Source organism: Ananas comosus, linkage group 17 (genome assembly GCF_001540865.1).
Source record: "Ananas comosus cultivar F153 linkage group 17, ASM154086v1, whole genome shotgun sequence".
NCBI classification, from domain to species: Eukaryota; Viridiplantae; Streptophyta; class Magnoliopsida; order Poales; family Bromeliaceae; genus Ananas; species Ananas comosus.
Window position 1 is genome coordinate 3,203,243 of NC_033637.1, and position 26,452 is coordinate 3,229,694.

Here is a 26,452-nt window from a genome sequence, read left to right on the forward strand (position 1 = left end):
TATGAACCGCTTCGGTTCAGGGTTTGGTTGGATCGTGGGCTTGGGTCTATCAAATCTGTTCGGGTCCGATGCGGTATGGCTCGTGATTGGGTCAGTTTCAAGCTGGATGGAGCTTGAATTTGGTGCTGAAAATACAACTTCAAAATGATTGATGTGTTATTACTTGATCACTGGACGGTCCAGGGATGACGTGGTAGACAAGGAATTCTCTAGCATGCAGGAGCAGTATACAGCAGTATGAATAGCGGCTTTAATTACGCGCACGTGCGCAGCACGAACTACGCGTCCAGTGTAATATATGAGGTGTCGTTCTTCTATTGGGCAATATTATCCTTTCGCGGGGAGTGGCTTCACACCGGATCATTATCTCCACAGCTAGTCAACGACAGTGAGAAGAACCCTGGGAGTGAAAACATGTGGCATAGTCCCTGTACAATCTCGATATTACCATTCACTCCTTATAATTATAATTTACACACTTTCCTCCTTGAATATTAAAAGAAATTTAATCCTGATTGAGAAAACTATTTAAATGAAATCGAGGGGGACCAACTTCAAATATGGGGAAAGTACAGGGACTGTTGTACATATCACCCGTAGATGCAGCAACTGTGGTGGTGGCAAATACCTCGATCATTTGACGAGTCGCAACTGCAGGGGGCGGCGGCGTTGGCGGCGGTTGCGGGCGGCGGGAACGCGGGTAAGGATCGCGCCGAGATCCGCTTCGCGGGGTGGTCGGAGATCCGGATAGCACAATGGCAGGTAAAAACACGCCACGTGTCCTCCTAATTCGAAGCTCTCTCGCTCTCTTTCGCTCCCGCCGAGGCCGTTAATGGCGATCGGCGAACACCTCCTAGGGTTCTTCTCCGACGCTCTCTCTCCTCGATTTTTCGTAGGCTCAGTTCGCGGAGTGCGAGGGAAGGTGGGGCGGAGCAGCGGCGCGTCGCAGAGCCTGTGGTTGGCTTCGAATCCGAGCAAGAGGTGGGGGGAGGCGTTCTTCTTGATCTACACCCCCTTTTGGCTCGTCCTGTGCCTCGGGATCGTCGTCCCCTACAAGCTCTACGAGGTCTCCGATCCGATTTTTTTTAGTTCCATTTAGTTGATTGATTTGGTTGTTTTGCGGGGAAAACGGGTGAATTTGGTGTTTGGATGGAAAAGAGTGGTACTATTTGGTGTTCGAATCACAAAGAGGTTGCGATTTTATCGATCTCATTTACTAATATTTGATGTTGATAATATCTGCTTCTTATTAGTTGATTAGTCTAGTTGTGTTGCTGGGAAAATGGCTAATTTTGGTATATGAAGAAAAAAAAACTGTTCCTTTTAGGTGTCCAATGTCGTTGTCCAATTAGATATTGATAATAAGCTGTAGATTCCGAGCAGGAATCAATTATGATTTCTCGGATTTATGCTTGTTTTCAGTGTACTAACAAAATCTCATCCAGATGTATCAATAACTATGTATAAGTGTCTTTAGCTTGCTTTTGGATCGCAAATTTAAGTCATCTTCTTTATGCTTCTACTAAATTGCCGATGAATAAAATTAAGGTTTATCCTAATTGCAGAGATTCACCGAGTTGGAATATTTGATTCTGGGATTGGTGTCAGCTGTTCCAGCTATACTGATACCACTGTTTCTTGTGGGAAAGGTAATGTCTAAGCACTACTTGACCTATGCTAAAGGCCACAGAGAAGGCTGGAGTTGCTTTGTTTATGCTCTTCACTTAGGGATCAGAAGGTTTTCATTAACTACCAAGTAAACAGTTCTTGTTAGTCAAATCAGCAAGCAGAGCTCAGTAGGCTAAAAAAATTTTTAGGACCCCTACAAATTTCTAGTGTTAGCTTAGAATTCCGAATGCTTTAACGGCGAACCCCCACATCCATATGTGGAAGGCCTTCTTAGATAAATGTTGTGCTGAATTGTGGTTGTCTCTCTTTATTGCAGGCTGATAGTGGCAAAAGTTTGAAGGATCGCTACTGGGTGAAGGTAAAATTTATCCTGATATACCTTTTCCTTTTTATGTCTGTTGTCTTTCCTAGATCAATAAGCATGTACAATGTATTGTATGCTCAGTGGTTTATAGCCATAATTGATGTTGAAAACCATACCCATAGATAATAACCACTTCTTTTCTCTTCTATGTAAGAGAAGTTTACAAAGTTTCCGGAATTTCATTTTCCCTCCTTGCTCCCCTTAAATCTGCTGTTGCCTTAGCATCAATATGTTGAAACAGCAATGGTCAGTACTGGCAAATGATTTCGGCTCTATGGTTTTGGGTTAGACTTGAATTTGGGGATGAGGAGAAGAGGAGGCAAAGAAGATGCTCTAAGGGTAGAAGAAACAAAATAAATTTAAATTGCCGCTCTGGAGTTTTTGATCTAATAGGTATATTTGTTCAAATACGTGAGAAACAGGGATTGGAGGAATCTTAATAATAGATAGCTTTTGTATTTTTTTACAGAAAAAATTTCTGAACTTAAATAACTTCTTCTGTTCCATGCATGATTGTTTGTCGCTTACTTTCTGCAGGCAAATCTCTGGATTATAATTTTCAGTTATGTGGGAAACTACTTTTGGACTCATTATTTTTTCACTGTACTTGGAGCGTCATATACTTTTCCATCATGGAGGATGAATAATGTAAGCACCAAAAGTTTTATTTTATATTCTCTTTTTTTTTCTTTCTGTAGCTTTATTTATACATCTATGTATGTCCTCTGACACTTTGGAGCAGACCAGTGTGGATACATAGATGGTAAACATTTGTGTGGTTATGAGTTTGTTGCACAGTTCTGGAGTTGGACCTTGGCTTATATGCATCTATTCTTAATATAGTTGTTCATGTATTATTATCACGTTGAGGATGTTTATATCAAAACAAAGGTCAAATATTGCCTATCTATGATTAACCAGATTTACTAAATTATGGTGATATTTTGTGGCCCTTACTAAATATACCATCTTTTTACTTAGAACAGTTAGTTGTATATAATTTGTATGCTATCAGTGTTCAAAGTTTGCTGGCTAGTCCAATCATATCATTTATTGAGATACTGGTGACTACGACATTATCTTTTTTTTTTTAATGCATATTGATTTGGCTAATCTTGCAGATATAGTATTAATTTCTTGAATTAAGCTATTCATATTATTTCTATTTCCTTTTACCTGGCCTTAAGTATCTTGCTCATTTGTGTTTTTTTGGCAAGACAGGTTCCCCATACTACATTCCTTCTGACTCATGCTTGCTTCCTATTTTACCATGTCGCATCAAATATGACACTACGTAGATTGCACCATTCCATTGCTGGCTTACCACAGTCTATTCAATTTTTCACTGAAGCAGCTTGGATTTTGGCCCTTTCATATTTCATTGCATACTTGGAGACTCTAGCTATTGCAAATGTATGTTGCAAGTTATACCATTTATTCAAGAGTTTCCAATTTAATTTTATTGCTTGTTCATAGTTATATGCAAAGTTTATCTACATTTAGTGAAAATTTGTTGGAACGATCAGGTCATGCAGATTTTTTGGACATAGCGTACATAACTTGGGCTGAAATATTTCTGTAGATCTCACAATAAAAACTCCACTTGAGGAAGTGTCATACATTCAAGAGTAATTCTTAATGTACGACTAATGTTTCCTGAGGCTGGCACCAAGCAAAAGCAAATGCAGATGCAACCAACACTATATAGCTTTCATCATTGTGGTTAAGAGATATTTTGTTCGACTATTCCCTTGTTCTTGAGGCTTCGTTTACCCTTTCTTTTTTTTCTTTTTTGGTTCGCTCATTTCAATCCACTTTTCACCCAATTCCTAAAAATTTGGTTTAGACATACTCAAACTTGAGCAGGTGAATTTTCAGGGTAAATCATATGATGTTCATGTAAAATTTTTTCTCAACTTGTCTTTACAGTTTTGTTTCTGTTAACTGTTGAAATCATGAATAGATCAAGCCCTACCTTTTGGGTTTAGTTAAATAGTTGAGTTCCTATATTGCTCGTGTACTATTACTCTATGCTAATATTTGATCTCTTTCCAAATACATAACAGCTTCCTTCACATGATTTTGGAGATTTTATTATTTAATATCGCGTATTGTTGCAGTTCCCATATTACGAGTTTATTGATCGGGCATCGATGTACAAAGTAGGATCATTGTTTTATGCAATATACTTCATCGTCAGTTTTCCAATGTTTCTAAGGTAAAACTCTCACCTGAAGTTTACTATTTGATCATGAAATTTCTTCACTTTATGCAGATTTCTGATGGCTGTATCCCAGTTCATGTGCTATTAAGTTCATTGTGCTGTTTCTTATTGTCTCTATGTATCACAAATATGCTGCAAAATTAGTTTTTGAAAGACTCCTATGAAGTGATATAATTATTTTCCTTCTTTAACTATGTGGCCATTTTTCTAGCCTGTTCAGTTAATGTGTGGAAATAATTTAAAGAGTATATCTGAAGAGGTTTTCGGAAATTTTCGTGGGGCTAATTCGACAAACTTTTGAATATTACAGCAGAATTTGGTATTCTTGAAGACAAGCATTATTTTGTATTATACTTAATGATATAACTCAATAATGGTTTGTCTATGGAAAAGCTGTTGCAAAAAATTATTTTCGATAGATTTAGATCACTTTATTACTTTTTTCTTTCAGAAGTGCTATGCTATCTGTCTTTTATCATATGGTGTAATTTTCATAGTAAGCTTACTTTCTTCCAATTTGCACTTTTCTCTAACTATTTCTGTTTCTTTAACAAAATCCAGGATAGATGAAAAGGTTGGCGAACCATGGGACTTACCAAGAGTAGCCGTCGATGCCCTAGGTGCTGCTATGCTTGTTACTATTATTCTCGATTTATGGCGCTTGTTTCTGGGACCCATTGTTCCGATCCCAGAATCGAAGCAGTGCGCTCAGCCAGGGCTTGCATGGTTTCAGATACATGATAGCGTCATGCAGAATGAAAGCGTGTGATCAAAAAGGGTCAGTTTTGTTCCAAGGAGGGGGCTGTTGTACACTATCTTGTATCAGCTACCGTAATATCAAAGGACACACTCAGGCTTTTCTAGGTTTAACTTATCTGGCGGGGTACGGTCGTATTGATGTTTTTCGTTTGTGTGAAGATTTTTCTTTCTCAGGAATTAGTGGTGAACAAATTATGCTATTGATGTTGGTGGTTAGTTGATTTACCATCCGGAACTAAGCAGCTGTACTTTGCAGAGACCATCTGCATCTCTTTATTGGTTTCTGTTCTTTAAGAATGTAGGAACTAGTTGAAATTCATAGAATATGTGATTTGCAGTGCTAAGAACTTTGGCCTTCATTCGTTTTGGGTGCTTTTGCGCACTAGTCATTTTCTCCAATATTCATGCCTTATGAAAAGGATTTCAATTTCAGTTTGGGTAGGAAACTTGTGTTAGTTAAAACATAAGGAATTACTCAAAAAGATACAAGTATGATTACTTCTATCTTTAAATTTTTTAATCCAAAAGGCATCAATTATTTTGTCAACAGTATCGCTTATGTAACTTCATCCTGGAGATCACATGCTCCAACATACTAGGAGGTCTATAAACATCTAGAAGAACAAAAAATTTCAAAAAAGATGTAAAATTACGGGTTAATCGAATTAGTAACAATTTACATGCGAAAGGCTATATGCACAAACAAGGCAGCAGCTACAAGATAAACAGGACCACTGCATATCGATTACAATTCATTTTACATGTACCTAGCACTACAAAAAAGGGTAAAAAACTCATTTAAAGTGTAACTTACCCGGCGTCTCCGGTTACTATCTCAATCTAACAAGCCTCTCACAGAACCCTGATTTGATCTGTTGTCTTGATGGTCTGAAACAAACTATCAATGACACCACCCCTCACCACAATCTTGAGTATAGTCAAATATAAGCCACAAAAACACTCCAATATGACGGAAGATTTATCTCAACCTTGTTTTCTCCTGTGCTCAATTTCAGCCAATTAATCTCCAGCCAAAATTTCGCTCTATATGTGATGAGATGCGAGATTTATTTAATATTAATGCTGGAGCTCACCATCCCAAATATGCTATATGGATTTAATGTAGCATATGTGAATTCGATGTTCTGATGCATCACGCCTCAACCTCGGTGATAATTTCCTCATCATTCGTTGAAACAACGTCTCCCAAATTTCTGTCCATAATATGGTTCTCCTGATCCTTTATTCTTTGTGACTCATTCTGCATCATTTTTTCTCTTAACTTCACCCGTAGTTCTTCTCTGGCAGCTTCATTCTCAGCAAAGTATTGTTTGATAGCATCTTTTCCGTGGAAATTCTGGCCATTTAAGGGAGTAGAACGATGTTCCTGCTTTCATGATGAACTTGTGTTTGCATCCCAATTCTATGATCTCTGAGTCACGGCTTATTCCTTTACCAAACTCGAGCTCGAGCTGAACGGTCTTGAATGGAGGGGCATGTTTGTTCTTAACAATTTTCACCTGAATTTGGGTACCAACAACCTGCTCAATGGGCATTCAGAATCAGTAAAACAAGAGTAACACATTCATAAGCCCTGCTTGGCGTCGATACTCAAACTTGTGAACTAAAAAAATTTTACCTCTTCACCCTTTTTGACGAGGCCAATTCTTTTGGTATTCAGACGAACAGATGCATAAAACTTCAAGGCGTTACCACCACAAGTTACTTCTGTTGGTCCTCCAAATCCACCAAATGTGCTCAGCTTTGCTCTTACCTGTATATAGTACCACCTTCTAAATAACTCGGCAGTTGCTCTAAAAGATGCAGTGACATCAATAATAGGCTCTCAATAGTCACTATTTCATGTTGTCCTAGTTATTATGAAGATATCAAATGTCAGCATAGAAATAAAATTCGTTGATAGCCAAGAGTTAAATCAATCACATGTGATGCACACAAAGAAAGCCCGGCAATACAAATAGAATAATAACAAGTAACGAAGAAAGAAATCGGAGTGCAATCAACATACCAATATGAAGTTAGAGAGATGAAATTAACTTCAAAACATTTAAGATACCTGATTAACAAATATCAGGATTGTTTCGGAAAGAGAAAGAGAATGGCTCAACTTGCGAAGAGCTTGACTCATAAGCCTTGCTTGAAGGGCCACATGTGCATCCCCCATGTCACCATCAAGTTCACTTTTAGGAACAAGAGCTGCTACCTGCATCGCCCAAAAAAAAGCTGTGGGTCAAAAAAAATTTCCAACTACTACCAGATGAAATGGCATTAGAAAAATGAAGTTATTGTACATAAACAACATCAATATTTATAGATTTGGATGGGTGGTACCGCTCAGATTCCAGCCAATCCTCCTAACCCTAAACTATACCTCAAGTCTTCAACTTTCATACATAGGTTCTGGGGCTTTTGTTAGTAACACTAACTATCCAAATTCTACCTGATTTGGACAACTGAAAGTATCAGCAGAATTTGAAATATAAATCAACTTTCAAGCAAATTGGCAACAACATGTGTTAAGACAAATGAAATGCCAAGAAAACTCTCTACCTACACTGTCCACAACCACGACATCAACTGAACCGCTTCGAACTAGGGTATCAACGAGACTAAGTGCCTGTTCACCACAGTCTGGTTGTGAAAGCAGCAGGTTTTCAGTTTTAACACCTATCGACTCTGCTAGTGTTGGATCAAGAGCATGCTCAGCATCCACGAAAGCACAATAACCTGGACAGAACAAAAAAAAGAATAATGAAAAAGATTACAAAACTAAATAGGAAATTCAGCCACGTACATAGATTATCTGTACATCAGAAATAGCAGGCATAGCCAAAGAGAGCTTGAGATAATTTACTCAAATGATTTTAGAGTGAAATTTCTTCAATTATCAAGATTGAGAGGATAAACTATTAAGCGCTCCTATCAGATTCAAAGCATGAACGAGTTGTCAAGTGGTACAAAAAGGATGCATCCTATATGAAGCCAGAGTGGAACATTGCAAATTCAGCTTGAACCCTTAGAATCAAATCTCCACTCAAACCTAGAGTTTTAGGCTTTTAGCAGAAAGTTCAACACATCATAATTTTCACACTTCGAAGAAAAATAAATCTAAAAATTTACTTTTCGAACAAGGAAGATTATGTCCTTTTCTTGCTTCTCAGCTCCTATAACCATTCTTTGGATTTAAAAGCAGGATAATAAATGGGGCCCATTTCTTCTAAACAATTTTAAGTATTCAACTTCAACGTATCAATTCCAGTCAATGAACCTTCCTAAATTAAGGCCGAGCTTTGACAACTCCCAGAGAGTCTAGCCACAAAATTGATAGCATTCCTCAAGTGTAGTCAATTATCAGGTAATTCTCCAACTACAGAATCTTGATAAGATCTTACAGGAGAATGAGCTGGAGATAGAAGATTAGATTGAGAGGCCAAATCCTAGACTTACCTCCATTCTTCTGTGCTTCAGCGATAACATGGAGGGCAAGAGTAGTTTTCCCTGAAGCCTCTGGGCCATATATCTCTGTGACCCTTCCCTGTGCAGAAAAAAGAGAAAGGTAAGAAAACAAAAAAAATTATGCCAAGCAAAGAGTGTAAGTTAAACGTGAAAGAGCAAATTCATTTCAGTCATAACCCATAAAGGTTGTAACAACTCAACATACTGGTAAGCATATTTCCCACTGAAACATTTAGCATAGAAGCAAGTGAAAACAGAAAAGTGAAGCAACAGTTACGTAATAACAAACAGACAAAGTAATGTCATAATACTAAGCTGAAGAAAGCCTATCACATCAAAACTGACTTAATTTTTATTCATCTTTCAAGTCAGCATATGCAGAAGAGCAGGTATCTGAATTTTCAATTTGTCGACAAACTATGGAATTAAGGGGTATGGAGAGGAAAAAAAAGAATTTCGAACAACTGAAAACCTATGAATCTATATACATATTTTTTCAATATTTACACACATTTTGTATATCGTAGGATGTAGATATTTGGATATTTTGTGATTGTCATACTTCAGTTTCACCTGTGAAACTTAGAAATATGTCAATGGATCGTTGCCATAAAAATGTCATTGTTGTAAACACAAGCATGTTAAAAATAAACAAAGAAGAGAATAACATGTGGGAAAAGGCAATTACACATTTGATGGTGATATATCTTTACCGCAGTAGGTAACTTCACTATATTGTAGGGTACATCTCATAGCTTGAAGGCACAAGGGAGCAGGTGTTTGGCTAATCTTGTGTCAGATGAAGTAAATGAGAAAAAAAAGATAAATGCACAAATAGTCTTTAAGTGGCAACTGGAAACTTCAAGATAGCTTCTTATGCTGAACTTTTGGCACCATACTTGCAGCTAAAACGAGAACTACAAATCAAGAATTAACTCCAATACATAAACTAACATTTACGAAAGCACGATTCTGTTTATAAGATCTCACAGGAGATCAGCAATGAATATCTCAATAAGGCCTATAAAGTACTTCGCATCAACATAAATAACCTTTGGAAGTCCACCGATTCCCAAAGCTATATCCAATGCAAAAGATCCCGTAGATACAACAGGAACTTCTCTAGGAGCATGAGAGCGACCTAGCCACATGATCGACCCCTTTCCAAATGTAGTCGTTATTTGATCCAAAGCTTGCTGCAGAGCCAGGTCCTTCTGTGAAAGGCCTTCCCAACCAATATCACCTTCATCTGACTTTGAATTTTTCCTCCCTAGTAAAGGAATGCAAATTTTATTTACTGCATCCTAATGGCAAAGTTGAACAACATAATTTTATAGAAGAAAAAACATATTCTAAATGAAAATTTTTTAAAAAAGTAACATATTCTAAATGAAAATTTTTTAACAACTTTTTTAAAAAAAAAAAACTAGAATCGCCAAATTAACACATTTGTTAACATGAACTATGAAGGCAAGTAATTTATTAAAGTCAATACCTCTGGCTTAATGCTAGTAAAGAAGAAGGAATCAAGTTTCAGAACCTTTAACAGAGAAGTTGCAGAACCGCAAAGCAGACCCTACAACTCCTTGGTTACAACCCTGGCAAGCAATTAATAACTAGTAAACAAACAAGCTCAGAAGTTGAAATATAAAACACGATTAATTATCTTTACAGTAACTAACTAAGCGCCCTATGAGGCTTTTCAAGTAATTCTCAGTTGTACCATTTTTTCGTGAAACCAGAACATTTACTATGTTACTATGTTAACAGATGTATTTGGATTCAAATAAAAATGTTTATTTTGCTCGGAAATAAGATATTGAAAGGTTTAAAGTTACTTTTATATCTCAATGTACTCTTTTATTCAAGAAAAATAAAACATACAAAATGATGCCCTCTTAACAAATGTAATTTCTTACTGTTTTTTTAAGAAATATTCTGGGAAAGTATTTGAGATTTGGTGAAATTGCAGTTAATCTCAAAAACTGGACTTAACTTCATCAATTCATTTCGCCGGCACAAAAATCACTAAAAAAGTCACCTTTACACATCAAACTCTAAAATTTTCAGGAATTCCAAAATCACACAGCTGATCCAGCTTACCAATAATTAAAAAAAAAAATGAAACATTGCCTTAATGTTGAACGAATTGAGTAGGACATCCCAATGAGGTTAATCTTTTTCTCAGTACTATCACACAAACAAACAACAATCATCACACAAAAAAACCAGTGAACAGAATCGTCCGCAACGCCGATTTGGGTGGCTAATAAAAGGAAAAAACAAAAAAAAAAAGGAACAAAGCGAAGGGGAGAGAGAGTGAGAGAAAGAGAGGGACCTCGGAGGAGAAGGAGAGAGCTCGCTTGGAGAGGGCGCTACGTAGAACCCTCGCCATGAGAGATTCGGACACTCTCTCGTCGAAACCTAAGAAGAGGAGGGGGGAGCGAGAGGGCTCGCGCACGGGTTTTGTGCGTGCGTGCGGGTGTTTCTCTTTTCACTTTAATTTTAAATCTTTTAATAAATTAGATATAATTTAAAATTTAATTTTTAATTTAAAATTTCAGATATAAAACTTAAATTAAATAATAAATAATAAATTAAATTTGTATTCAATTAAATTTATAATTTAAGACGATTGGTGTGTGAAAATGGCTAATTTTAAAATTTTTCATAAGTTGCACAATTATTTATAATTGGTAATACAAGATACACATCCCTCTCTCCGATAATATTATTATAGAATAATTTTGTGCTATGATAGTAGTTTTATATTGCTGATAGGATTATATACAGGATAAAATAAATACACTAATCTTATTTTTGGTAACCTTTGTAGGATAGTGTGAACTAAGTGCACACCAAAAATAATAATTTACTATTCTATACCTTTTTTATAAATTTTAATTGACTTTATTGTGATTTAGTATAATTTTTTTATTTTTCATAGCAAAGCGTTGTATTTTATAAATAGCAGAGTAATTTAAACTAATTATAGCCTGATAAAATATAAGGTCTCACTATTTTAGTTTATAAAAAATAGTACTTAACTATTCTATATTTTTTATAATAAAAAATTTTACTACTTAATGACAAATAAAGATAAATTAAAGGCAAAATCAGTAGGAAAAAAAAAGTCCAAAAATACATAAAATATATTGTGTCAATTTAAAATTTTTATAAAAGTGAAATAACAGGTGTTGGACGGTACCCCGTTCTACGGATGCATTTCTCACATTTTAAGATAAAAAAATATTTTAAAAAAAAGCAATTATGAGGCCGGTTCACAGACGACGTGGTGGACCAAGTGCGCCAACACTTTCCTTCTCGTACAGCGTGTCTCCCACGTGCGGCGGCTGCCGCAACCGTAAGGCTCACGCGTGTGGTCTCCTCGAGATCTGTTGAAGCGGGTCCGTAGAGGACTTTTTTCGAAAATAACCCTGTGAAATTTCGTATTTGCCAAACTAACTCTATAAAATTTTTATTTGTGAAACTAACCCTCCTCTCGCCACGTGGGCGCCACGTCAGGGATTCCTCAAAAAGACAGTGAATCGTTCACCGTCTTTGATATTTATTGTGAAGGCGGTGAACGATTCACCGTCTTCATAAGACGGTGAACTATTCACCGTCGTCTTTAGTACAAATCCCTACACTGCGCAATTCTTTTCAAGTCCATAATATGGTGTCCTTGATAAGACGGTGAATCGTTCCCCGTCTTCTCGAGGGCACAGAAAAAATGAATTTGAAAGGGCGGAAAGGAAAAATGGCGGAAAGAAAAATTTTGCACTAAAGGCGGTGAATGGTTTACCGTCTTCTAAAGACGGTGAACCATTCACCACTTTTACAAGAAAAATTACAAAGACGGTGAACGATTCACCGCCTTTTTGAGAAATCCTTGACGTGGCACCCACGTGGCGAAAGGAGGGTTAATTTTACAAATAAAAATTTTACGAGGTTAGTTTGGCAAATACGAACTTTCACAGGATTATTTTCGAAAAAGGTCCTCCGTAGAACCCTAAAAAAGCCCCACACACACTTTCTCTCTCTCTCTCTCTCTCTCTCTCTCACTCGACGCTGGGTAATCGTCGCCATTTCTCGCTCGTTACCAATGGCGACAGCGCCGTGTTCTTTCTCTAAGATTGCCCTCGGCGGATCGGAAACTAGTGGTGCGCATCAAATCCCTTTTGATTTCGATGCTGAATTTTGCCATATTCGAAATCTTTTCCTCTTTATCGGTTGAATCGTGGCAAATTTTGTGGTATTGGTGTTATTTTTTTACTCTGATACTTCTCCATCGATCTATCTATCGCGTTGCTTTTCCTCTTTTTCTTTTTTCTTTTTTCTTTTTTTTTTTGGGGTTCCGATTCTTTATATAATTTTTCCGTAATGCATGTTGTCATTTTTACTCCTTCATGGAAATCTTTGGAGAAATCGAGAAAAACAATGCGGATAATTTGGCGAAGAGTTTTGGTATACTTTTATGGTGTTTTTTCATTGATTAAACTAGCAGAGGAAAAAAAGAAAGAAAATTTGGCATTTTATCCCGTGAATTGTAACTATTTATATCAGTATAAAGAAAGAAATGTTCAACAATCCTTTGATTTTTTAAAATCTTGGTAATGTCAATTGCGCCAAATTGTAATGGCATGCAAGTTTGCATTTTTATATTAGATTTAAAAGAATTTAGCATGGAGGCTCCGTATTGTGTGCGTTACATACTGCGAGATATCTTTCATAGTTTAGCTAATCATACCTGACGCGACATGTTGTTCTTGAAGGGCTGCCCCACCATTTGAATAATGCATGCTGTCGGAAGAAATCCTACTTCTGTAAAGAGGTACACAAGCTGCGCTGTTAGTGTTATATTGTACTTCAAAGGCTGATGATATTTGCATCTTGTTAGGTGGGAGCAAGAGCAAGTGGGTTTTGTGATAGACTGATCATCAAACAAATTTTACGAAGAAACAATATCCACAGGAACCAAGGTATTGAAACGATAAAGATTTCTTATTAATTTTAGAGAAGTAGAGAAAATTGTGGCAAGTTTCCTTTTTTCTTGCGCGCTGATAAAATTTAAGCTTGTAATTAGTTGGATATAAAAATTATTACTTATCAAGCAAGTGGATAGTGTTATTATGCGCAACTTCATTAAGCTGATATATTTGGCACCTGCTGAAGGAAGAAAAGAAGGGACATATTTTCTCATATCTAGTGTTTTCACTTTTCAGAAACAGTAGCAAATTGAATTTTTAATTTTGGTTGGACTTGTGATCTCAAATTGGGATGTGTATTCATCAAAGTTATCGCGGAGATGGGATGTATATTCTTCAAAGTTATCGCGGAGATGGAATTAATAGATGAAAGTTAAGCCTATATTATGTTTTCCATGTTTCCGTATTTTTCTTCTCCCTGTATCCTCTTTCTCGCTTTATATTTTTGAATTAACGCTATTGGTAGTGATTTGTAATTCAAGATGTATTCTACTTTTCCAAATGTTGTACTTATGAATCTTTGTGGCCTGATCCAAATTGATAGATTTGCTATTAGTGGTTGCAGCCTCTTCTGCTGGTTACACTTGTGTATTAAAGGGCATTTCATTGTCTAGTTGCAGCTATTCAATGTGTGTTGAGTGGTGAAAAGGAGAGTGAGTTGAAAATATCAGGACAGACTCTTGACGATTATAGTAAAAGCGGACTTCGTGGAAAGTTAAATAAAGTGGTTCTGGCTTACAGCGGTGGCTTGGACACATCAGTAATTGTCCCATGGCTTAGGTAGTGTTTTTTTCTCTTGTATGAAATGCTTGCTTCTTCATTATCTCATATGGATAATAAAACCAAGCAAGACTTTTCTCGTTACATCTAAGATAGGATAAGATTCTGCAGTAAAATGATAACTTAGTTTTCTTCCTGAATTAGAAGAAAAGCCTCGGCGCTTGATTTATCTTCCTGTTATCTAGTGCAAGTTGATTCATGTAATTAAAGACAAATGTAATTGTTAACCTTAGTTGTTGAATTCTTCATCTCCCCCCCTCATAATTTGTGCTTCATTCTCGCCCTCATATCGTATGTCGTATGGCAACCCCTGTACCTCTAGTTCTGGTAGCTCTCTGTTCGAAAATTTTCAGTAACTCTTATTTAATGGCCTAAGCAGGTACTATATCCTGCTCTATGGGGTACATCATCTAGAGTTACATTACTTCATTCATGTCTTACTGCCTATTAACATTCTTTTATTACCTTCTCAACCATTGGTACTATTGTCATTTGTGAATTGCAGGGAGAACTATGGATGCGAAGTTGTGTGCTTCACTGCTGATGTTGGTCAAGTATGTTATTTGATTAGTAATAGCTATGCAATTTTTTTGCTAACTGACAATCCAGTTTAGGATCAAACCACACTTAGAATTTCTATGTGATTAATGCCACATCTATTGCAGATTTGCAATGTGACCTTGGGTTCAATTGTATTTTCTTCTGTATTACTATGTATATAAAACATCTGAGTTGTTATCTATATTTATTATCTATAATATAGCTTTTATAGCACTGTATGTGATGTTAATCTATTAGCTATTAACTGAAACTTTCATCACCTTCTAAATTTTGTGTTACTTTTTGGGGGTGAAGGAACCTTGCTTTTTTTTTTTCTTTCTTTTTAGAACGAGACCAAATGACTTAAGTGTCTCAATTCTTTGTCTTCTTTATTGTTCTTTGATTTATATTTTGTTATATTTGCAATGTCACGAGTAATCTATTATCTTGTACTTCATTCTTGGATTTTTCTGTGATGCATTTTCTTCTGAATTCGTCCATTATATCAATTTTTTCTCATGTTATCTCCTATTTCTTTTAAGGGTGCAATGGAAATGGAAGGCTTGGAAAGAAAAGCCAAAGCCAGTGGTGCAAGTCAGCTTGTTGTAAAGGATCTAAAAGAGGAATTTGTTAAAGATTACATATTCCCTTGTTTACGGGCTGGTGCAGTCTATGAGAGGAAGTACTTGCTTGGTACCTCAATGGCTCGCCCTGTTATTGCCAAGGTAATACTCTTATGAATGCTGTCAACTAAAATTGGCCAGTATAGCCCAATGAATTAGTGCATTGCTAACATGCAGAATTTGTTCCTTCACGATATTCGGTTTAGAACATACTGTCTGGTGCAGAATGTTTGAATGTAATTAGTTCCGAATATTTCCAAAATATCTTCTTAGCCAAAATATCATAGTCTCGACTCTATTTGGTGGGGTACTAGGGATATTTACCACTATAAAAGTGGGGATGGATACCACTATACCACTGCATTTCCCAACAAAGCACTAGCTTGGTCATTTTTCATAACAGAAATTGAATAAGGATCCGTCAATTAAAAAGTGTGATTATCACTTGGCGTATGGGAAATTTTTCAAGGCAGTTGGTAGTGTGTTTACAATCATCACCGTGCACAATCAGCACCGTGTTATGACTCTCTATGGGCTATCAACAGCTTAAACTATTTCTGAGAGGTTTTGACTAGTACATCTGGTTCTGAAAAACAGGCAATGGTTGATGTTGCTAGAGAAGTTGGCGCAGATGCAGTTTCTCATGGATGCACGGGAAAAGGCAATGATCAGGTATATAACATTTTACGTCTATTAATGTTTACTTTGGTGTAAGGATTTGAGTGCCCATCGACATAGCCTGTATCCATCGTGTTATATTGTGCCAACAAGATATTAACACGATACAGCCCCTATGTCAATGGCACGGGTCAAAACCCTCTTTTCTTTAAATTATTAAGTAGTTTCCTCAATAAAGTTCAAAAGATTTGATAAAGATACATAATAAGCAATTAGGATATTTGTGGCTAAATAAAATAAATATTTCATGCCATAATATGTCGATGCATATGTAATTTTTGTGACCGGGATGCATCAGCACGCAACGGCACAGGACGCACTGCACCTGCAAGTTTTCGGCACGACCCCGTACCACGACACTTGAATCCTTGCTCAGCTGTTCCTTTCTTTTTTCTAATAAATCTTCCCCAATCTTCTTTGCAGGTTCGTTTTGAACTAACATTCTTTGCCTTAAATCCTGAACTCAAAGTTGTGGCACCTTGGAGGGAGTGGGAGATCACAGGACGAGAAGATGCTGTTGAGTATGCTAAGAAACATAATATTCCTGTTGCTGTTTCAAAGAAATCTATTTACAGTAGAGACCGGAATCTGTGGCACCTTAGCCATGAGGTAGTTATATGCCACTTTTCCTTTTTATCGCAATTACTTGTAATCATTTAGTTTTGTTTTCTCACTGCATGTTTTCTATTTGTTTCAAGTGTCTAAGTGATGCCTTTACTTTATTAAGCAAATTTTTTCATGCAATTTCTGGTAGCATGCATTTGGGTTTTGGATTGTAGGATTATCTCCCAAATATGGATTCCCAAGAATCTAATCCTGGGAACTGCTATATATAACATGGTAAGACATGTTTACAAACTATATATGATAAACTTTCCGTTCACATTCAAGGGAGATATTTTGGAGGACCCAGCAAATGAGCCAAAGAAGGATATGTACATGATGACCGATGATCCGGAAGAGGCGCCTAATCAGCCCGAGTAAGTTGCTTCATCTTTGTTTCGTTAGCTGCTTTCCTGTGCTTCAATTTATCACTTTCCTCTGTCGTTTAGTCTCTTAGATAGTATTATATTGGAATGATCGAGAATGCAGTTGCATTAAAGTGATTAAATCAGGTTCCTTGGTCCCTTAATTAAAGCTTTCTGGTAGATCTACTATTGATTGCATGATTCACATATGTTGGGCACTTGGATTGATTGAAGACGGTTTTGTTATGGGGGTTACACTGTTTTATTTAATGGTAAAGCAGGATTGCTTTTGATTGTGAAGACTTCTTTTAACTAGAAGGTTATGTATACATAATGTTGTAATCTTTGGTAATAACGTATATCTTATAATGTAGCACATCGGCAAGGAATGTGATTGTTATATTCTTGTAGGCTTTGCTTTATGTTTGACTTGCGTACAGTTCATACATGAAATTAAATAACACTTTATATTGTTGTCTCGATCTAAATTTTGTGACAATGCAGATATGTGGAGATTGGAATCAATTCAGGGGTACCTGTTTCAGTCAACGGAAAAGAGCTCTCCCCCGCAAGTCTCCTCACAGAGCTCAATGAGTTGGGCCGGAAGCATGGGATCGGGCGCATAGACATGGTCGAGAACCGGCTTGTCGGCATGAAGTCACGCGGGGTCTATGAGACGCCAGGTGGCACAATCCTTTGGGCTGGGGTGCGCGAGCTCGAGTCCCTGACTCTTGACCGGGAGACCATGCAGGTGAAGGACATGCTTGCCCTCAAGTACGCCGAGCTGGTCTATGCGGGCCGATGGTTTGATCCCCTCCGCCAGTCCATGGACGCTTTTATGGAGGAGATTACGAAGACCACAACCGGGTCTGTGACTCTCAAGCTCTACAAGGGCTCAGTCAATGTTGCGTCAAGAAAGAGCCCCTATAGCTTGTATAGGGAGGACATATCATCATTTGAGAATGGGCTGATCTACAACCAGGCAGATGCTGCTGGGTTTATCAGGCTCTATGGGCTTCCCATGAAAGTCCGTGCAATGCTTGAGAAGGGCATATGAGGTTTCTTCTTCTCTCTCTCTCTCTTCCTAGCACAAGCTTTATGAATCGGTTCTCACTGTGGTATCACTGTACCAAATTTAAGTATTTTGAGCTGTTGCATGAGACTAATTGGGGTCATGCTTTTTTGTGTTGTGGGATGGTTTTAACTTATGAAATATCTATTGAGGGATGGTTAGTTAAACAAAATAACATTGTCTGGTAGTTCCTTTTGTTGGTAGTGGGCAGTGCTGCAGCTTTGTTTTGCGTGCTTATTGTCATGCATGTGCCCGTTGATAATTTCTGTCCGAGAGATTATTTTTGGGTAAAATTGCACTGCTAGCCTCTGAACTTCTACTTGAGTTACATTTTGCTCCTCAAACTTTCTATACTGCAAATTTTTGAAGTTGTTTCATTGTATTCTTGGTTTTCAAATGATGCACCGCACATCTATGAACCCTGCACAACCCTGCACCGCACATCTATGTACCCTGCACTACACATCTTTGAACCCTCGACCCATCTCATATTTCACTTGCTATTGTTCGTTGTGTTGCAGCACTATTTTAATTTAGAAATTTGAAGGTTTAATTGAAAGCATAAGATATATGGAATTAGACTAGTGAATCGTTGTGCATGTATGTATGTAATGCACAGCAGTTGCATGTCATAACTTGAGAAGCCGTTAGTAATAGAAAGGATGAAAGTGAAACACTTCCTTTTTTATTTTGCATGTGTATGTGTGTGAAAATTTTGTCAAAGAGCACCCATAGCTCTCTTATTTAAGCAGTGTGCAAAAAATGATAACAATCAAGAATATCCACAGAATGGTTCTTAAGGTTCTCCTCTTTGTCTAGTTGGAATTGTCCAGATATTTTGATGCCCCGTACCTGCAGCATCTTGTGATACTTGGTTTTGCATTGCTTTAGTAAGCTTGTTAGTGTTATTTGATCAGAGATGTTTGGACTTTTATAGTAGCTTTGTGCTACAACAAACACAGCATTTTTCACTGCAGTAAAAATAAAAGATTTAAATTTAAAACTGCTGTTTTTATTATTTTTTTTAAAAAAATAGTTGCGTGTTGTAGTAAAAGCTTTAGACTGCTTGCTGAGCATCTACTCTTGAGTAGAGCTGTTCCAAGAGTGTGACCAAACAACAAGGCCTAGTCTGGATTTTTGGTGTTCAAGGGCATCCATTTTTATGCTTTGATGAATTTGAGAGATTCAAAACTGTTTTGAAACTCTCCTTAAAATGGTGGTGGGTGGGAATCGCCACTCTCATCACTCATCACTATTTTATTACTGTGTTAGGGACCCTAAAACTATTTAATTTTGGATTTATCAAAAAGATAAAGAAAGCTTCGAATCTGAAATGTATTGTAGGAGAGCCATGAATGAATGATTTAATTGTAGTCTAATGTGTTTTGTGGATCTGATCTTCATTCCAGAACCAAAGTGACTACATTATAAGCGATAATAAAATTTTATTTTAGCTAATGATACAAGTAATCGATTTGGCCAAAACTCAATATTGTTACATTAGGAACAATAATCGCCATTTATACAAGAACAAACTATAAAAGGGACATCCGTGAAACTCAAGAGGATGCATCTGAAGAAAGAGAGGTCATACAAATAGCAAAGTCGGCAGGAACATATCCATGTAGGAAAACAAAAAAAAAACGTAAAGGAAACAGCTACTCGTCGTCTTTCCAAACTTGACGAAGAAGCTGATACCGAAGGGCCTGCAAACCACTCTTCCATTTCGACTTGATCGTCGAAGCTTTTGGCATATCGATCATCGATGCCAATGGTGCATCGAGCTCATCGAGCTCGTCGTCGCTGGTGTATGATTTACGAACCACTGATGATCCATTCTTTAGTGGTGGAATTCGGAGTTCTCCGACGATGCTCTCAACTGAAGTGATTGAAGGGGCAGAATAATTGATAGGAGATGCACCGCATGGTACATTTCTTATTCCCTCTTCGTTGCCCTCCAAATGGTCCTAACAATAATTGGAAACAAGGATGCTTTGTTGCTCAATTTATGAGGATCAAGAAACAAAAGCAACACCTTCACACATCAAAAGATTACTTTTGGAAATCTTTTAATTAATTCTTCATGAAATTGTTTGAGGGTTGCATGTCAGGGAAAAAAACAGAACCAAAAACACTGTAAGGCATACTGAGGAATGTTAATGTGCCAGCAACAGGATATTTCTTACCAATTTTTTGGGGTATACACAGTTGATAAACAAATTGTTAATTATACTAACGACAATCATTTGTTTACTCTTTGAATTTTACTTTCGAACATAGCTAAAAAACATGAAAACCAAGAAAGAAATGTGCGAAAGTTTTTGAGAGCTAACCTCGGATTCCAGTGCTTCGAGCACACTCTCCGATATTGGATCAGGACAAAATTCATCTGTTACAAAGCTGTCAAGGATCCGTTTGATAATTGACGAACTGAATGTTGGACATACCTTTACAAAAGAAACACACAAAACAAGAATAGAAATGAAATAATTCAGATAAACATGAAGACAACTTGTTAATCATCACAACAGTTATATTGAAAAAGGAGGCTTTTGTATTACAGACATACCTCTTTCCTGACAGACCTCTCCAAAAGCATCTCTTTTGGGAGCATAAGAAGATCACTCAATGCATTGAGTAAATGGAAAGGTTTATGGGATTCATCAACATTGTGACTGCCATTATTTTTCTCCTTTCCATTTCGAGAGGAGTCATCAACATCCATGCCAAATAGATCAGTCAGCCATCTTGACCAGCTGCCAATCTAGCATCGAAGAAAGAATAAAATACTCAAGACAAGTCTCCCCTCTTTGATTTGGTAAGCTCGGATATTGCTTACTGAGACAAACATAGTAATGATAAAGTAACTACAAAGTTTAAAAATATAGTGCAATAAAGCAATGCAACAGTACCACTTACAGCGTTTTTCAGTTGAATCCCAGCACCGAAACTTGATTTTCCAGACGGGACAGGGAGCACCTTGGGATCACTCACAGGGTCGGATACTGGATCTGTTGGCATTTCATCATCTGATTCTCGTAAAATAGCATTAAACATAGCCACATCGAGTCTTGTGACACATTGTTCCATTACCTGGTAAATAAAAATATGTTTCGTTTTTCAATGTATAAGCAATAAAAAACCTAAAGAAGTCACTTGTACTGATCAGCATTCCTGCTCTAATCAAGAAGCTTCTCACATCTCTAAAATGACAAGCGAAGCTGCATGAATTGATGACACAGCTACGTGTCGGAAAAAAAGAATTTTGAGAAAATGATCATCTAAGGCGGCCAATAGAACAAATATGAATAGTGTTTGGTAAACAAAGAGTTTTTTTAACATTGAAAATGCAAGAGCTGAGTAGATTAAGACAATGAATTGCAAAACTAAAATTTTGCATGTGGAGTCTCAATTGATAGTCAACATGCAAATATAGTTAGCACACTGATAATAGGTTAATAATAAAAGCATAAGTGAAGAGTAAAATTGATAATAGGTTAAGATGTTGAAGGATGTTTTTTCCTAAGAAATATGGGAATCATTCATAAAAAAAAAAAAAAGAAGTCCACATTATCTGGCTACATCCTGTTAACAATCAAGTTAACTACCAGCTTGAACCTAATCAACTATCCGTAAGTGGTATGATGGAAGAGAAGCAAAATTTGCACGCTTACCAATCTAGCTAGCATAGGCAAGCACCCACATTCATGTCCTGCTGCTCTCACAGGGCAAAGCCTTTCACAGGCATCCTTAAAAGCTTTCTTCCAAATTTCTATGGAGTAATTTGCCTGCTTTTGGTCACCCACAGTTGGCGGCCTCACATAGCTTTTCTTTCCAATTGAACCCACCTTTGATTTTTTACTCTCACAAGTTGACTGCATGTGTACCATCAAAGTCTGAAGGAAAAAAAAAACAATCCAATTAAGTGGCAAAATAGAAGGAGGTGAAAATAATGCAAGTTCCACAAGTTCAAAAATCAGATAATTTGCACCCAACATCCTCAACATTTAGGTAGTTTCAGTTTAGTTTCTAACCTTGCATTCAATTGTAATCTTAACAATTTTAGTAAATTCCTCCTTCAAAATGAGCGGATATATCGACGAAACTGCCACGCAATTGCCATATAAATGACTTGTGGACCTCTCATACGGCAATTGCATGGGCATTTCTATTCAATTTTACAGAGAAATTCAATGGAAATGGTTAAGGACCAAGCTTAAACCTCTTGGAAAGGTACGGGATCTATGGCGCATCAAGAAAATCCTAGAATAGGCTGGTAGGACTAACCTGCCACCAGATAGACTCAGCAATCCGAGAAAATAACCAGCTTTCGATCTTTTCTAGCGCAGATATGAAGGTCTCTGGATCTTCCCACCGAGTTGCAAGCAATTTCGCTTTTTTGCGATAAACAGAATTCCATAATGCAGAAGATTTCCGCTTCGGTATAGTTCCAGGATCCTTTTCTGCAGCAGAAGGATCATTATTTCCAGCATTGTCTGATTCTCTGGTTGTTTGAGTGATAATTGTTCTCAATACAACTGAATTTGACAGCCAGAATGTCAACCTGTTTAACATTTTTTCAGACGGTAAAAATTTACTCCAACTAGAAAAATAGATAAACTGAAATAGTCTAAACAAAAAACTTCGCATGTCTTACACGACAACTAGTGAAATATAAAAAGCTTAATTATGAATTAGTCCCTGAAGTTTTATCCAAATTTCAATTTTGTCCTCAGAGTTTCAGCTGTGACAGCTTAGTCCTCGGAGTTGGATTTGATATCAATTTCGACCTCAAATTTTTATTTTTAACAATTTAACCCCTGAAATTTGACCCTGATCTCAATATCTTGCCTGGAGTTTCAAATTTAACACAGCAACATCTGACAATGGTGCTGGCATGGTACCCTTTAAGATGATAGATCAACAAAATGACTAAATCTCTGGGACTAAATTGTTACAATTAAAACTGTGAGGTCCGACTACAAGGATTACATTTGTAATAATTTTTATAAGTGGCAATTAGAGGAATATATTTGCTATTAATTGTCTCAACCAGCAACTTGTAAGAATGATATAACGTGAGAAGGATATTGTCCATGCCTTGGAACATCATTCCCGCAAGATTTTGCAACTAGAACAAGCCCAGAGGAAGCACTTCTGGCCGCACTAGCCCTCCTTGTTTTCGACCCATGTTTCCAAACATGGAGATAAAGCCTCGAAAGCCGTCTAGCTGGTGTATGGACCTTGTGTGATGAGCTTCCATGCTCTGCAACTATGGAGTAAAGGCTTATCTCAGTAGCAGCAGCTTCTCTAAGCTCCCCTTCGAGCAGCTCAACTCTTTGCTCTAGCTCCCGAACCTTGTTTCTGTAAACACTATTCCTGTTTATTGTCGCAACATCTCTTATTTTTTCTTCTTGAGCATCCTCTAGACCAGGGGTTACTTCGTCATCATGAACATCTTCTTGAACATCAACCTCCTTCACCTCTTCTTTATCCTGATCACTTGGTTTATCGTCCATGGTGCTTCTAGTGGATTCCAAAGGAGTTTTCATTTGAGGGAGCTTAATGCTCTTTGTTCTATGATTACTTAGAGTGCTGAAAGTCCTTATACCTAGAAATCTCTGGTTAGAGCTGCTCATACCATAAGCGAACGACATTTTACGAGCAATTCTTAGACTTGGCTGTTGAGGGACAGGGTTTAGTTCTAAACTTGCACCTGAGACAATTGACTGGCTTTGTGCTTCTTCAGTTTTTACTTCCGATTCTTTTGCTAACTGCTTCTCCTTTATATATGTCTCCAGGAAATCATACTCGGCACCATAACTGCTATCCACTTCCACTGACCCATTTATTTTATTTTGATTCTTCTCATCCTGGCCAACCAAGTAGCCAGATTCGGTACTACCGGCAAGCTGCAGCTTCTCCATCTTCGAACTGTTATCTATTTCCAAGCTCTCAGGATTAGCTGTAAAGCTCATTCTTTCATTTCCCACTCCATTGCTTTCCTTTAGTTCCTAGGGAATCAACATTACATTTAGACGACAAAACCAGAACTATTACTTAAATACAGCTGAGACAAATGGGGAGTTTTTGAACTGCTTTTTAAAAAATAAAGAAGAAAAAATTATAATCCAAATAACTCCTAATATTTGACAGAATCTTAGAACAATAAAATTCTTTGGAGATTCGAAGAAATCAGATCATACATTAATGTTAAATGCTAGAAACCTTCGGCTGTGCCCTAGATACAACAAATGTTACTAGTAAGCATGAAATGGACAAGCAATCATCTATCTTGATATATAAATAGTAGCATTTTACCTTGATTAGCTCTCGACTGCTGCTTTGAACTGAATTCCGACCTAAAGCAGAAGACGATGCAGCTGCCGATGAGAGTGAAGACTTATCATCATCATCATCATCATCATCATCAGAGAAGGCGGCAATCTCCTCTTCTTCGGCATTCTCCCCATTCATCGACACCAACCCATCCCTGTCGAACGGTTCGATCTTCAAGTGAAGTACTGGCTGTAAATTCTTAGTACTCTTCTTGAAGCTGATAGGCGCACTGAGACTCACAACTTCCTTGACGATTCCGTGCTTCGCCAAGTCGACAACCGCACCCCCTAAAAGCTGCCCCTTTGGCTTGTCCTTCTTCGTCTCATACAAGTTCAACTCCAGCACGTTCTTTTGGAACGGTCCGGAGTTGAAACCTTGTGCCATGCCATCCCTTGAAAAACTGACTTGGAGCATAAAAGACTCATTGAATTCAATCTTCCATTCCTCTGAATTCGATCCGAGCGAGGGGGCAAGCGCATTGGTCGAACCAGAGCGGTCCCCGTTCTCCCATCTGATGGCCACAGGGCGGAGGGACTTGAGCGATTTGGAGGCCGGCCATGGCTTGATTTCTAGGAGGTGGATGATGTAGTTGACATGAATCGCGGCGGCTCCTTTCTTGGTCTTGGATCGGAGGCCCAGCACCATGGTTGATAGCTCGGATTCGACTAAAAACTCTGGCAATCGGCAGCTACCGAATTCTGACTGCCGTCTCTAGCATTTGCTTCTTCGGCAATTCGACAAACAGGTTGTGATCATTTCCTCGAGTCTAAACATTTAAGAACAAGAGGAGATTCATAATGGTCAATAATCATTGGCAGGTCAATACATGGAGCTGAAATCAATTTTAACAATTAAAAGAGAAACATATTCCAGCTTATAAAATACAAATATCCACATCAAAATTTTTTTAAAAAAAGGTTATAGAATCCAATGTAACAAATCTCACTTCATTTGTGAACATATCAACACAGATATTACACACTACAGCAATCTATTTCAGATTACATGTTTCATTTACACTATAAATTCCATCAACAATAAAAAAAAAGAAGAGAAAAACTAGAGATTGATTACAAAATAGGAACCAGATGATTTTCAATAGCAAGAAATAAATTTAGAAAAAAAGAGGAGGAAAATATGCAATTAATTCATCAACAGACAAAACGAGGACTAAAAAAGCGCAAAATTCGCGCCAAAAAAATTACTGAATACAGCATAAATTTGCGATAATTGCAACTAAAAAGCCGCAAAAGATCACGAATATAAGATTTTGGAGAATGCAAACCTGTTAATTAACAAAATTAACCCCCACAAAATTAAACCCAAAAAAAAAAAAAGAGGAGCTCTCACACCATGGCGAAGAGAAATGAATAGTTCTCTTAAAATTGGCGAAGGAGAGAGCCAAGCAATTAATGAAAAGATTTTTTAAAAAAGCAACTTTAATTATGCATTATTGATTGATTATTAATTAATTAGTTAATAGCAATTAAAATTAGAGAGAGAGATAGAGAGAAATGGTTATGTTTTAGTCAGAGAGTGGGAGAGCGCTCCGTCTTCCCATTGGGGAGTCAAATTGGATCACCGCCGTTGGATTAAGATCAAACGGTGAGGAGGGGCTGAATTGAACAGTCGTTGCGGTGATCGTGAGATTCTTTGCTTGTTACGTGGAAACGCCGACGAGACGATCTTGGCCGTTAAAAATCGTCAGCCAACGGATCGATTTCATTTGAGTTTCGTCAACACGCACCCGCGGGTCGTTAAAATGGCAACGATGGGCCCCACAGGATTGTAATACAACATAAGATCCAAAAAAAAGAATTAATGGTTGTACCTAGTTCACCATGTCATTATAGACCGGGAACTTTATAACCCCTCATTCATCTGATATTGGGTGGCTTAAATGTGAGGTCTACGGATGACGTGGTAGGCCATGTGCAGGGATAATTTGTTAGGCGATGATATTATGACCAAGAAATAGTTGTTTTCCGAGAAAACTTTTTACCACACATTA

At 37.4% G+C, this 26,452-nt stretch overlaps 3 protein-coding genes and 1 pseudogene across 6 annotated transcripts; 2 read left to right on the forward strand and 2 right to left on the reverse strand.

Annotated features, from left to right (window-relative positions):
• LOC109723586 (cycloeucalenol cycloisomerase-like) lies at positions 649-5,333 on the forward strand. Of its 2 annotated transcripts, XM_020252020.1 has the most exons (8): positions 649-762; positions 897-1,066; positions 1,566-1,649; positions 1,946-1,987; positions 2,531-2,641; positions 3,215-3,406; positions 4,114-4,211; positions 4,779-5,333. In XM_020252020.1, exons 1-8 carry the CDS (start codon positions 756-758, stop codon positions 4,984-4,986), a joined length of 912 nt encoding a protein of 303 aa, XP_020107609.1. In that variant the 5' UTR covers positions 649-755; the 3' UTR covers positions 4,987-5,333. The 2 variants fall into 2 exon arrangements, with proteins under 2 accessions (XP_020107609.1, XP_020107608.1); XM_020252019.1 differs by lacking the exon at positions 649-762 and having other exon boundaries at positions 791-1,066.
• Positions 5,607-10,922, reverse strand: LOC109723543 (annotated as a pseudogene).
• LOC109723268 (argininosuccinate synthase, chloroplastic-like) lies at positions 12,464-18,426 on the forward strand. Of its 2 annotated transcripts, none has more exons than XM_020251586.1 (10): positions 12,464-12,616; positions 13,229-13,287; positions 13,354-13,435; positions 14,056-14,221; positions 14,727-14,775; positions 15,304-15,486; positions 15,982-16,056; positions 16,486-16,671; positions 16,954-17,042; positions 17,535-18,426. In XM_020251586.1, the coding sequence occupies exons 1-10, from the start codon at positions 12,559-12,561 to the stop codon at positions 18,085-18,087; spliced, it is 1,500 nt and encodes a 499-aa protein (XP_020107175.1). In that variant the 5' UTR covers positions 12,464-12,558; the 3' UTR covers positions 18,088-18,426. The 2 variants fall into 2 exon arrangements, with proteins under 2 accessions (XP_020107175.1, XP_020107176.1); XM_020251587.1 differs by having other exon boundaries at positions 14,062-14,221.
• On the reverse strand, positions 19,558-25,952 carry LOC109723242. 2 transcript variants are annotated; one of them, XM_020251548.1, is made up of 9 exons: positions 25,794-25,952; positions 24,424-25,207; positions 23,203-24,116; positions 22,390-22,666; positions 21,777-21,998; positions 21,022-21,195; positions 20,672-20,866; positions 20,436-20,549; positions 19,558-20,069 (listed from the first exon to the last, which is right to left on the reverse strand). In XM_020251548.1, the coding sequence occupies exons 2-9, from the start codon at positions 25,084-25,086 to the stop codon at positions 19,761-19,763; spliced, it is 2,868 nt and encodes a 955-aa protein (XP_020107137.1). In that variant the 5' UTR covers positions 25,087-25,207; positions 25,794-25,952; the 3' UTR covers positions 19,558-19,760. The 2 variants fall into 2 exon arrangements, with proteins under 2 accessions (XP_020107137.1, XP_020107136.1); XM_020251547.1 differs by having other exon boundaries at positions 25,727-25,952.

Coding starts and splice junctions, on each gene's coding strand:
- LOC109723268 (XM_020251586.1), top strand. CDS start 12,559: ATGGCGACAGCGCCGTGTTCTTTCTCTAAGATTGCCCTCGGCGGATCG. Junction 14,222..14,726: donor GTAATTGTCCCATGGCTTAG/GTAGTGTTTTTT, acceptor TGTGAATTGCAG/GGAGAACTATGGATGCGAAG. Junction 14,776..15,303: donor TCACTGCTGATGTTGGTCAA/GTATGTTATTTG, acceptor ATTTCTTTTAAG/GGTGCAATGGAAATGGAAGG.
- LOC109723586 (XM_020252019.1), top strand. CDS start 833: ATGGCGATCGGCGAACACCTCCTAGGGTTCTTCTCCGACGCTCTCTCT. Junction 1,650..1,945: donor CACTGTTTCTTGTGGGAAAG/GTAATGTCTAAG, acceptor TCTTTATTGCAG/GCTGATAGTGGCAAAAGTTT. Junction 4,212..4,778: donor AGTTTTCCAATGTTTCTAAG/GTAAAACTCTCA, acceptor AACAAAATCCAG/GATAGATGAAAAGGTTGGCG.
- LOC109723242 (XM_020251548.1), bottom strand. CDS start 25,086: ATGGTGCTGGGCCTCCGATCCAAGACCAAGAAAGGAGCCGCCGCGATT. Junction 24,117..24,423: donor GCAGTCGAGAGCTAATCAAG/GTAAAATGCTAC, acceptor TTGATTCCCTAG/GAACTAAAGGAAAGCAATGG. Junction 21,196..21,776: donor TGCCTATGCTAGCTAGATTG/GTAAGCGTGCAA, acceptor TTTATTTACCAG/GTAATGGAACAATGTGTCAC.